Source organism: Onychostruthus taczanowskii, unplaced genomic scaffold, assembly GCF_017590055.1.
Source record: "Onychostruthus taczanowskii isolate IOZ18803 unplaced genomic scaffold, ASM1759005v1 scaffold38, whole genome shotgun sequence".
In the NCBI taxonomy this organism is placed as follows: domain Eukaryota; kingdom Metazoa; phylum Chordata; class Aves; order Passeriformes; family Passeridae; genus Onychostruthus; species Onychostruthus taczanowskii.
The window spans coordinates 310,748-324,279 of NW_024501237.1; the positions used below are offsets into that span (position 1 = coordinate 310,748).

The 13,532-nt window shown below is 39.1% G+C and overlaps 1 protein-coding gene across 5 annotated transcripts in view; it reads left to right on the forward strand.

Moving 5' to 3' along the window:
• Window positions 1-13,532, forward strand: part of FAM13A (family with sequence similarity 13 member A) — a 117,388-nt gene that overhangs the window by 23,779 nt on the left and 80,077 nt on the right. For all 5 annotated transcript variants that reach the window (XM_041411922.1, XM_041411924.1, XM_041411925.1 and 2 more), the window contains exon 5: window positions 420-579. In XM_041411922.1, the coding sequence (XP_041267856.1) occupies window positions 420-579 (160 nt within the window). The remainder of the gene's footprint in view (window positions 1-419; window positions 580-13,532) is intronic.

The window sequence follows — 13,532 nt, forward strand, 5'->3', positions numbered from 1 at the left end:
TTGAGGTTATCACAAACCAGGTTTTGGAGGAATCTGATTCTTGTTCAGAGCATCTTGTTGCTCTGACTCAGTTCAGAGCATCTAAATGCCTGAGCTGTCTGCACTGTGGGTCGTGAAACCCAGCTTACAGCAGAGTTGGTGGCACCTCATTTGGTGGCTGTCTCAATTCTATCCCTACCTGGATTCTGTGGGTAGGGTAGCTCAGCCAACAGATCTGGTATTTAATATTGATAAGAAAAACTGCAAACAAACTGTGATAGTTGTTACCAACATAGGCACAGTCCTCCTTTCCAAGACAAAGTTTCCTGTGCCTGCTACCCAGCCTGTGTCCACAAATGCAATGTTACAGAGACCCTCTGCAGGACCTTTTGTATGTTGAGTCTGTGTAACACTATGCTTTGTCATCTCTCCGATTCTAGCGTGCCCTCTGGACTTGAAGGCATGAAGGAGCAGGAGATCTGCAACAAGATAATGACAAAAATGCTGGAAAATTACAATACCTTGTTTGAATTAGAAGGCTTGAAGAAGGATGAAGAAAAGCCTGTATGTGAAGAGCTAGCAAAAATAATTTTAGTAAAAGTGAGTATCTCTAATATTTTATTTTCTCATAGCAAGTCAATAATTCAGGCTTATTTCAGGCTTCAATTCAGAAATCTTCTGGATAAGTGGAAGGCAGGCCCTTGTAAGAATGTTCTGTGTTGTTGATTGGTATGCAGTTTACACATGGATTCTGCTGATAGGCTAATTTTCATTACTAGTCTGGAAGTTCATTCTATTAAACATCTTATTCTTTGTTAGCTGCACACTTATTTATGCAGTAAATATATTCAGTAAAATTTAAATGTTTTTAAATGAGGAGGCAGAATAATGCTAAGAAGTGTTCAGGATTTCTGACATGGTTATAATTTATGGTGTACTTCAGTGATGATGAACTTTGGTACTCTAGGACAGTGGTCCTAGAGTACCAAACCTCAAGGACAGAGGTTTCTAACCTTTGCCTTTCCATGAAGTCTGCCTGTCTCAAACATGCATCTGAGTTTAAAAGTCAGGTGTTCTGACTCACCCATTTCTGGATGCACTTGAAGAGAAGCATTAAATAAGAGTCTGAAAAAAGTACATTGGAGCTCTTAATAAAAAGCGTTGTAGTTAGGAGATTACACCTTTGGCGGGAAGAGGGCTTCTGTGTAACATCAAAGGATTCTAACATTTAAAAGCTGACAAGTAGGGCAACCAAAAGTGCATTTTTCTGGCTTGTGCTGTCTCTACCACAGGAAGTAACCTCAAGTCTGTGCAGGAAAATGGTCATGAGGATGGTTTGCAGGTGCCTCATTCCTTATTGTGTGTTAACTGTGTGGATAATTACTCTCTTAAAGGGTGTGAATTCTTGAGTTTGGGAGGCTTGAACTACGTGCCTGTCCTTGGTTGGGTTTTACCCACTGATAAAATCACTTTAGCCTTCACTGTCTGAATAGAAGTTGTCAGAAAATAAGTTATAAAAATGCGGTGTCTTTGACCTTGACAGAACAGGAAGTTTGGTGTGAGCTCAGGTTCTGCCATTCAGATGAAATCAGCTGATAACATCTCTGCCTTTGTGATGTATCACAGGAGGCTCTGCTGAATCGGTATGAGTTGGGCTCACCTGCCTTTAGAAGGGTTGCTGGTTTTCTAACGTGGGGGTGAGGAAGTATTTTGCTGCATTTAGTTGTCTTTGAGCTTTTACTAGCACTCAGCTGAAATGCTTCTGTGGAAGGAGGTAGAATCACTGATAGCCTTCCAGTGTCACAGTAACTGTTGGGTAGTGGAAGTGATCTGCTTGGCCAGTGACAGTGATGTTTAGCCATTGATGGTCACTTCAGCAACAGAGCCAGGGAAAGAACATATTTGGAAAAAAAAAAAAAAAAAAAAAGGGGCCCAGAAGAAAAGCTTCAGATGTATTTCCTTCTCCTCCAAGCCTTAGCTAGTTCCAAAAGTCAAGATAGTCTTTCACTTCTAAGGACTTAGTAGTAATTGGGATTGCACAAAGGTGATAAGGGCAATTTCCCACAGCTGTTGGAGATACAAACTATCAATGACAACCAGAATGACTCCAACAAAATACACTAAAAGATGTAATTGCTCAAGTGAGATGGGAAATGTTGCCCATTACATTGCCTCAGGAGACAGATGATTGCCTGAGAGAGCCATGCCTAAATACAGGGGTTCACATTGTGTTTGCATCTTTGGACCTTGTTGATATTTTCCAAATTCTGCTGGCAGCCAGCTGCAAAAAATTGACCTTGTTGGTTGTCCGTCTAATTTGGGTGGGAAGCTTCTAGTTTAATCAAGGCACATACTGAAACACAAGAAGTACAAGAATCTAACTTCATGTAGCAAAGGTACTAAGAGGGTTTTTTTGAAATTTGTCAGGTGGCTCTATAATATGCAAGGACATTGCATATTATTCTCAAATGTTACATTTTTTTATATCCTAGCAAATATCCCCTATCCTAGTCAATTTGTATAATAAACTAGAGATGGTACACTTGAAGAGAAAACCAAGTGATAATGAGATTCAGCAGAGAAAAGTGATTGCCAGATTGCTAATGCATGAACCATTACATACAGTAGAAACTGGTCTGTGTTATCCAAGAACAAATGCCTCAGAGAATTATTTGTAATGACCTGTGTCAGTGTCCAGAGAACAGCAAGCTATTTGTAGGCAAAGTTACTGCTTCTGGAAAAGCCATTGATATATCTACAGGTAGGTGGGTAGAAATTTTCCAAATAATACTGTTGTAAGCAGTGAAGAATGTAGGATGCTCAGGACAGGGCTCTCCAAAACTGAGGCCCTGTTGCTTTTAAGGATGTTGCATTCAAGCCTGAACCATGGTGGAATGGGGGAGTGAATGCCAAGGAAAGTGAAAAAACTGTGGGCTTGCCCTTTACCAAACTCAACTGTATTTATTTAAGTGGCTTTTTTAGCTTCTGTTTTGGGACCACAGTAGGGTGAGGAGAGTTTTAGATGGCCTTACTCACTTCCTTGTTGGGTATTCCGTCATCCTTTCCACCACATCCCTCACTGTATTGCCAGCACTTCACCCTGAGTCACTACACTGCTTCCTTTCCCATGATTGGCTTCACTCTCACTCCTTCCTCACTTTTCCATGTTTACATTTTTCTCTGAATCCCCACAGCCCTGTCCCACTTGCTGTCAAAGGAAAAGAAGAATATGTGGATTATTAGATGAAGTCATGGAAGCATCAAGCTTCTCCTGGAGCACTGTACTGGAAAGGAAAAACAGCTCCAGTGGAGCAAGTTGCATCTTGTTTGCTGTGTTGGTCATATCTAAGGGAAATCCACAATGCTGCAGGCTTCCAGGAGGAGCAAGAGCATTTGAATCAGGCACAGAGTGTGGCAGGTTAAAGAAAATTTGTTTTAAGGACGTTGAAATTAATTAGTGTTAGAGATGGGAAAAAGAGAGGTGATTTTGTAGGGCTGTTAGTTGAACTGCCATTCTTGTTGTGTATGTGCACTAAGGAGGCATAGGAACACCTTAATCCTAGTTATATTTCTTCTTTCAAAGGTTGCTCAGTCATTGGAAAAGACAAATTGTGCTAGGTAAAAGGGATTTCTTAGCTTCTTTTCTTTCTCAGTGGATCATAATTCAGAAAGTAAGGCAGCTGGAAATCTCTGCAAGTTGCATTCCAGTCCCTGCTTTGTTCCCAGAGCTGTAAAGCCTCCTCTTGCTCATTGCTCAATATTATAATCATTTCTAATTATAATATTGTAATATTATAATTAGAAATTGTGGAAAGTGTTTCTTTGGAAACATCTACGTTTTTTAAAAGTACAATTTTAACAAAAAAGAAAATTTCTTAGAACAGTTTCTGTTTCAATGGGAAATTGAACTGCCAGGTTCATGACACCTTGCCCAGAGGGATTTTTGTCCCACCTATTAGAATGATACCAGATGATTATCCAGTTTCGTGGCCAGCAGGTGGAAGTATAACATGTGCTTTCTTCAGAAATATATCTATATTTGGAAATGCCTTATAATAAAAGAATTTTGGGATTTGATTGATTGTTTTTTAAAATTCTGAAATAAACTGGAATTTGTTGGAGTTTACAGGTCTCATTTGTAGCCAGCTATTACTGCAATCCTTAATCCAAGCTTTGCTTCAGTTTCCTAAGTCAGTAAGAGTCTCAGTCTGTTGATCAGTAGGCTCTGATAGTTAGAGAGAAATAGGTGAAGTGGGTTGAACATTCTGATTAGGTGCTTGCTCTGTGGTCACATTGTCAGGATCATAAATACCTGATTTTTATTAGGCAGTGTTGTGTGTAAACAGTTAATTTTCTGATAGTACATCTACACTATTGTGCATTTTCACATTATAAATGTCAGGGGTTCCTAAGAAAATAATACTTATATTTTGCTTTGGAACAGAATTCCTAGTGTGAATCCATAAGATCCTGATAGATTTTTGTGTTACTAAACTGAGTGATAACTCATGTAATGAACAATTAGTCAGTCTTGAGTTGCAGTACCGCCAATTTTATAATCTTCTGGAAGAAATAGGTTTACAAAACCTATGGTAAAAACAGAAATGATGATTTGAACAACAAATAATAATAAATAAAATATAAACAAGGTCTTGAATTGCTGTTTGAACTGTAGTGGTATATAGTCCTATGTTGTAACACTAGCCAGTGGTGCATTGCTACAACTGGAATGAATTGGGACCTTGGAATAACAGTCATTAGCCTTCTCTAATGATCACAGATAGGTGGTGAAGATTTTTATTTAGTTCAAGTGGCAAGGGAAATCTGGGCAGGAGAACTATGATGAGACTTGCTCTTGGCAGATTTCTAGAATTATTCCTTCTGCTGGCTTGAGGTGAAATATGTCACCTTTAATAGCATGGTTTATAGCTCAGTATTGTCTTTAAATAAAACATATACCTATTACCTAGTCACACAGGGTTACAAGATCTTTATTTTTCTATTGTATTTTCACCTTTTCCCTCCAATGCCTTCTTGACAGAGCACTTCTGTTTTCAAGAACCAGTCAGCTCAGAGCACATAAATATTTGCACAGGCACACAAACACTGGCATTATGAAGATGTAATGCTGTTCCTGGTTTGTTCACATGTTTGGGATAGGAATGCCAAAGGCTTTTCCCATTCCTCCCAGCTGGGTGGTAGAATACATACCCTGTTCACCTGATACAGGAGAAAAAGCAAGTACATCTTTAGAATTAATACAACATTAAAATAATATTAATGTAATATAACATTAAAATCAAATTAAATTTAAAGTTGATCCTACAAAGTCAAGTAAATACATGTACAGTTTTATCATTTTGAGAATATTGTAGGTGCATTCTGATGACCTCTGAACAGGCAGGTTTCAATTCCTGAAGAGCTGCAGAAATTGGTCTCCTGCTGATTTTTGCAAAAATGGTTTAAAAAGAACTCTTATTTTAGATGGAATTACCTTCCTGCATTTTTATCCTGTTTGTTTCCGGTCTTTTAGCCAGAGCAACCACTTCAGTGGGGAGGATGAGTTGACAAAGTGGTTTTTTGCACTTTAAATGTCAGCACAAGTGCACGCACAGCGTTGTGCAAGCCTGCTCTGAGATTTCTGACATGCAGGCAGTCCCCTGCTGCAGGTGTGGCTGCACCTCTGGGTGCTCGGTGCGTGCAAAGTGTGCAGTGCCCGTCCCAGCCGGGCAAGACCCCGAAGTGCGTATTTGTTTGGTCAATGAGAGTGCTCCAGCTAACTTAGCTTAAAATGGAATGCTTGCTCCTTCCCATTGAACACTCTGAGCAGATCATTCATACTGAGGTAAGATTTGAGCTTTTGTCCCTTTTTGAGGAGAGGTAGGAAAGGTAAGATTGTTGCAAAGTTCTCCAGCTTGGCTTGGCTCGTCCCTCTGCAGCTAAGTTTAAAGCTCCACCTCCACTGAAAGCCATAATATTTCAGCCGATTTCTCCCCATGAGCAAAGCTGGATCTTCACTTACAGACGCTTCTTTCCCTTCCTCAGCTATAGCATGAGGTTTTAATCCCTTGATAAGATCGGGGACACTTCTGAGAAGCCACCAACTCCACAATTAATGGGCTCCCTCTAAATGAGTCCCTTTCCCCGTCACCTCAGAGTTACACACTCAGGAGACACAGGAGAGCCCCTCATTTACGTCAGGAGAAAAGGCTTCCGTTTCTAATCCATGTTACACTGCCCTGGCTAAGCCTGCAGGGTCGAGATAGTTTCCTTTATTCTTCTTTCATGTCTGGGACCATTTTAGCATCGTGTTAATGGTCAGCTTTCAGTACTGGATTAATTCTTTCCCATCAGGAGACAGCAGGAATGGATCATTGGAAATCCTTTCCGAAGATGTGAACAAACATTTCCATTTTCTGCAGCGTCCCCTTATTTGGGCAGGTCATGCCAGTTTGCTCCTGCATGGACTGAGGAGCCCCCAAGAGTAGGAGTGGGTTCACGTGGGACATGTGAAGATGGGTGGAAAGTGCATGACGAGAAGGAGCACCTGTGGAAGTCAGTCTCCATTTTCTTGTTTAGTGTTTCTTCAGCTAGAATTCACTTTGCAGTTGTCCACCAGCGAGCAGATGGGCATGTTTATAGTAAGGGTGTATAGTGATTCAGCCAGAATGACATTTTAAGATGTGAGCTGACGGGAAATGAGCAATATGAGATTTGTAGGGGAAAGTTTATAACCCTCCAAACCCTTCACCTATAGGAAATTCACTCTGGAGTGAGGAAGATGGTTATGTTTAGGCTGTGATTCAGAAAGGCAAGTAAAAAAAAAAAAACCCTGAACAATTCCTTGTGTAATTCTGAAATGGCTTTCCAGTGCTTCTAGCTCTGCTGGCTTTGTCAACCCTGTGTATGTGTTATTAAACCAGAATGTTTCTGCTCTTGAAATTCACTGAAGCATTTACAGGATTATAAATCTGTCACTTGTGGTGTTACTAAATGCAGTCTTGAATATTTCCACAAATATGCTAATGCTAAACTGTGTAATAAATTACTATGCTGATACTTCTTTCGCTAGAATTTCACCAGCCATGTTTTAATTTTAACACATTATGAGAAGAAATTTGCCAAGATTTGGGACTGTAAAGGAAAAGCACATAACAAATGTCTTTCCCTCCTGCTCTCCATACTTCTGGTATACTGTAAATTGTTTGAATATGGGTGACAAACTTTGTAGTTGAGGTGCTTAGGAATTTTGCTTTTGTTCTCTCACAGTTTTTTCTCTTGAATCAAATACTCATTGGTACTATCACTGTCTCATGATAATTCCATATAGCTAAAATGTAGGGAAAATAAGATCCATATGTGTATGTGTGTCCTGGTCTGTACTTGCACTTGTTTTATTTGAAATGTTTTTCATTCATTGTCTGTTATTGATTTGGGTTTATTTGAGGTTTTTGTTGTTTGTTTGTTCAGTTATGAGGATTTTGGTGATTTGTTTATTTGGAGGGTTATGATATGATTTAGCACTTGGAAGCAGTCCATCTCAGCAGTACATCATCATCTTTCAAAAGGGAGGCATCAGTCAGCACCAAGAAAGAGGGTGCAGTAAAATAAGCATGTGAGCTTCTCCAGTAGCCAGCTGTAGCTGAGCATCATTGCTGTACCCCTGGGGGAAAAAGGAGATTAACAAGAAGGTGAAAATTTTTCAGCTAAGACAAATCTCTCAGTTCCTCCTGTTTAGATTGCGCAGTGTTTATTCTGTTTCTCCTTAATTAGTCACTCAGTTAATCAGGTTACACAAAATGATCAGCATTATCCCCTCTGTATAAACCAGCAGTCATTGTTGTCTTTGTGACAAGGACACATTGCAGGCAGTCGGAACTGACCCAAAGTAAAGAAGTGTAAGAGATTTTTCTGTGGCATTTAATTCTTGCTGGCCTCTGACATTAGCTTCATCTGGACAGCTCTGAAGGTGGGAGCTTCAGAAGGAGTCAGCACTAAATTAATTCATTTTCCCAGATTAAGAGCAGTGAAATGCTCATTGACTTCAGTATAAATTCTATGAGTTTTTTCAAACCCCTCTTGTGAGTACTGTGAAGATGACAGTTTTTCCAGAAGGTGATTGGTGCACCCTGCTCTGCCTGGAGCACTTCTAGTGCCCCAAGGCTTGTTGTCATAAACTGGGCTCAGGGCAGTCTGAGAACAACAGGAGCATGTGCTGCATGGGACCAGATGCTGCTAAAGTCTGGATATGTATGCTCTTGAAAATCTGTTGTATCCAGCAGATCCCAGCAGCATTTGATCTTAATTGCCAGCAGTGAACATCTCGGTTTCAGTGTTAAGAAAAGGATCTGTTCTTTGTGCACTGAGAACCTTACACAAGTAACTAGAACAATATAGAGACACTAAGACTCCCTAATTTACTGCAGATCAGGTATTATGAAAGTAACATTCCATTAATTCCATGTGTGAAAAACTTTTTTCTTTGTATTTTGATTTTTAGATCTGAAAATAAAATTTAGCTTTTTCAAGACCGAGTTTAAGCAACTCTAATGTGACATGCAGAGATGGAGAGCCTGGATTCTTCCCATATCTAGGTCACAGCTCTCTTTTAGATCATACTTTTTCCATTTATGAATAATATTACAGTAAATAGATAAATCAGATTCCAGTTTTCAAAACTGAAAAGTAGATTGAAATGTTCCCCTGAACTGATCTGAGCTCTGTTGTTACTGAACATAGATCTGTGCACCTATACACAGAGTTAGGTAAACCCAGCAAGAGAGAAGTCTTCTTGTGCCACTTTGTAAATGCTTAATTTGGGAGTTTTTTAATCTTAAATTCTGCTACAGGCTTCTTATGGGGTGTAGTCATTGACACCTTAATCACCTGCCAGTTTATATATGGTGGTGTGCTGGTTTAGGCTGGGGTAGAGCTCATTTTCTTTGTAGTAGCTGATATGGAGCTGTATTTTGGACTTGTGCTGGAAACAGGATTGATAACACAGGGATGTTTTAGTTCCAGATTGTGGGGATGGGTATGGAAAACTGTTATTTTCCCTCAGTGAAGTTTTTGTAACCTTTTGCAAATTCTGGAATTATGTTTGATTCTGGCACTGCCAGTTTAACTTCTTGTAGCATTCAGTACTTCTGCATGCCTGGAGACACATTTTACTCTTTATCCTGGAAAATACCATGCTATACCACAGATGGAGTTGGTAACATTAGGTGCATCATGGGATTGTTACTATGTTTGTCATTTCCTTTCACATATTGCAGTCCTCTCTAAAAATAATGGATTTCCACATCTCTCTCTCTTGCTTACGTAGTACAACTCATGACCTTTGTACGTGTTTTATTGCAATGAGTGCAGTAGGTTAAGGCTGTACTGATGTGAAACAGAGGAGCTTTTAGCTGTTTATTAAGAGCTACGGTCTCAGGTAAAAGGTCATATATATAAATAGTCTTGGGAGAACAAAAGGAAATGAAAGTTAAATGAACTTAAAAGGGTATTAGTTTTATATTGGAAAGCAGTGATACGTTTCTTTTGCAAACACTGAGATTCTCCTTTTCATCACTTCTATCTGAAACAGCTTTGCTGAACTGTGGTTATTAAAGTATAGTGTAAATGATGGCAAGGAAGAACAGCAGACAGGAAGAAACTGACCCAGTATTTGTATGCTAATAGCAACCAAGGCAAAAAACTCATTTATAAATACTAGATGTTTCAATGTTTGTTACCGATTTTGTTTAGTATGATTTACTGACATTGTTCCCCCTTCTGACAATGACGTTCTCATCACTTTCTGGGTACAAAATGGAAGGGATGCCTAATACATTGTAGAGGGATTTTTTTTTTAATGTAACTGTTCATGTTAAATAATTTTCTGTATTTCTGTATTTCTCCTGAAGGTATCGGTGCCACTGAATGACAACTCTGTGAGCTGATAACTGAATAAAAATCAGTTATTCCATCCAGTTAACATTCATGGAAATTCCTATGACCATATGAATTAGAAAATGCCTTTGAAGATCTCTGTACCATTGGCCACAAGATTTTAGTCTTAGAAATACAGATTATTTGATACCTTGCATGTCTTTTGGAGCCTTAATCAGCTATGAGCTATTTTACATGGTCACAGAGGGGAAGACCCTGCAAAGAATGAAATGAAGTCCATATTGTCTTCATTTTGTGAGTAAGAAGAGCAGTGCTGTAACTGCTTTGGCACCCCTGACAGCACTGCTGCATGTCACACCTGCCTTGCTGTGCAAAAAGGAACTTAGTGCAGGGAGTGGTACATTTGCCACTCCATCATCAAATAAGGGGAGAGCCAGGAACTCTTAAATCCAGTGTTCCTTTTGCACTGCTCCATGCACAACGCTGTTGTAGCCTTGGGAGCATTCACAGGTGTGGCCCTGGTGACACCTACCTGAGGCGAAGGCTGCGCTGCAGTGTTACGTGGAGGGAAGCAGAATATTCCCTCCTCTGTGCTGTACAGCTGCTGACCCAGTAAAGAGTCAGCTGTTGCAGTCTGTCCTCATGCAATCAGCTAATGCATCATTCCTGCAGTCATTTGCAGCATGGAATTCACTGAATAATCCTCTTAATGTCTGCTCATCATACATTAGAGTGGCTGTGCTGGCTCACAGGGGGGATCTATCTAAGCCAGTGTGCTGCTTCCAACGCTGCCCATAAGCAGATGACAAGGGAGGAGAAGAATAGGGCAGCAAGGTGTTTTCTCCATTTTTTTCTACCAGTTCATGACTATTCTCAGAAATTTTTCTGCTCTTTTTAGGGTTTTTGTATTTAATGATGTCCAGAGTAATTGTCTTGTGTCTCTCTTGCACATGTGTAAGCTTTTTGCTTCCAATATATCATCTGTGCAAGTGTGCCACAAATTCCTTCCTCTCACGTGAAGAACTGACTCCTTTTGTTTGTTACAAATGTGGCTTTCACTAGTGTCGTTTGAAGGTCACCTGATTGTTTGGGGTTTTTTTTTGATTTGAACTGACATAGTGAACAGTTCCACAGAACATCTCCACCACCCATGACCCTTACAAGCTACCATGGTGTTTGGGGATTTTCTTCCTGATGGAAAATTACCGCTGGTATTTGCAACCCTAATCACTGTGCTGACAACAATTATTTTTTCTGTCAAAGCCCCTGCACAGAGTCAGTGAGCAATCCCATATAATAGCTTTTCTCTTTTGGGGCACAAGGCCAAACATTTTGTTGAAGTAAATTGGATGACATTTTGGTGAAGTCAGAATGCCACATTCTTTTATTGCAGAAGGACTCTGACTCCTTGTTTCTGGGAAGAAAAAAAAAAAAAAAACCAACCCAACCTAGTCTTTGCTTTAATTAAGAAAAAGTTTCACATTTATAAAAGTTCAAGTTTATTTTAATTAAAGTGGTCTTCTATATATTAACAGCTAAAAAATAGATCTGGTGCTTTCTAGAAGCATTTAAAACTTGAACTGAGGAACCCACAGGCCAGTTTCCTCTGATTATACAGTATGTGAGACCAGAAACAGATTAATTACCGAATCAAGCAGGAAAGAGAGGATGAGCACAGCATTAATAATGAGATTGTTCCAAAGGTAACTGGGAATATTATGTTATCAACAAATAAAATTATTGTTGTCATTAAAATAGAGCACAATATATAACTATTGGTTTTAGTAGCTATTTTTTTTCCTAAATCCTTCTTAAGCAGTCATAATCAGTTGCATTTGAAGTCTTGTGTTAGTGTGGTAGCATGCTACAAATACAAAAGACTTTAAATTGACTGCACAGGTCAGCAGAGTTGACTGAGGCTGAAACATAACAATTTTTATGCCTATTCAACATTTCGTTGAAAAGGATAAAAGTAAGGGTAGTATTCTGTTCTGTTTTGAATTTTACATCCAAGACAGGTAACAGTGTAAGATGCAAGTATGCTGTATGAATCTCTCTTACTTAATAATGGCAATGGATAAGGGAACCAGTACAGTTTATTGTTATAATGTAAGGTCAGAAGGAGCTGCAGGTCTCTAAATTTGCCACATTTGCAGATGTAGGAAATGACTGAAAGCTTTGCTTTATGCTGGTAGACTTCTGACTGCACAATTTGCCAATAAATATTGCCTGTCATAGTTAGGAAATCAAATGTTCTCTGGCTTTCTCTGTGATCTTGTCAATTCTGGCATGAAAATCATTACAGAAACTTAGTTCAAAACCTGCATTTGACAGTGTCCTGTAGAGATGCTGATAATTTACTTTGGCCCAAGTACTCTTGATAGAATATTTCTCATATTAACTGTGGTGGGACTTGATGCCAGCGTGAGCAGGTAGTCTAGTTTGAGCAGGTTTTTGGAGGGTGTGAGATGGAGAGGTGATTGCTGGCAGCTGTTGACAGTAAGCAGGGCTTGGGTAACTTTCCAGGTGTAAACAGTTAACACTGATTGTTGTGTACACACAGTTGAACAAAACAGAGTTTGTTTTGTATGCAGTCTGCTGCACTGGAGATTTTTTTCTTCACATGAGAATGGAAAGTATGCAATTGCTAATAAACCATGCTTCTTAGAGCATTCTCTGGAGATTTGTAATGTTCTAGCAAAGTGATGCTCAGGTAGTACTTCTCCATGCTAGTCATTTTGTGGCTCCAAGTTAATTTATCCCAGTTGTACAGGAGCCATGTAATGGGTTTTAAGGGAAATCAGGCAACAGATTTCATCCCACTGTTTTATGAATTTCACAAGCAATGCGAAAAATGAATAAATAGAAATATCAAAGAATTCTCAAGCTTCAGTTATTCAAAGATACATGAAATGCAAAAAGGTATTATGTAATAATGTTATTTTTTTAATGCGAGTACAAAGGTTGATGTAATTGCCTACGTCCTTAACAGAAATGCAGACACACAAGTGCTCTTTAAGTCCTTGCAAATGACCTGACTAAATGTTGTTGGTCTCACTACTCTCAATGCAAGTATGGAATGCAAGTGCCTGACTTTAAATACTTGCATTTGAAAATTACAATTTAGGCTTATTGAATCCCAGTACTAAAGAGTGCTCTGAGAGCAGGAGTCAGATTTCTGAACATGTACAGTTATTTAAACTGTGCTAGTAGAGTTAGGTATCAGTTTAACTGTGGTCAAAAATAACTTAATTGACTTGACTTTTTGATCTCTTAAGTTCACAGGATGTTTAGAAAAACAAAATATATTCCAAAATACGCTTAGTTACTGAAGTACCACATGTTATTGGAAATGAGCATGTTCTTTCTACTTTCTGGATTTTAAAAGGTAGAATCAAACATACTGCCAGTTCTTCACAAGCTAATATGCAAGAGCAAAACACTTGACAGCAGTGGGTTCTCAGCTTAAACTGTGTTTGAGGTTCTGGTTTTGTTTGTTTGTATGTTTTCCGAGTAGCCTAGGAACTTGGGCAGCCTGAAAATGTGACTGTTAGGCCTGCCTGATATTCCCAGTAGGTTTTGTCTTTCACTTTGCATCTTTCATGTTAATGGTGGTGAGTTCTTTCCCTTGTCCTAATTAATATAAATATGTCCTGTAC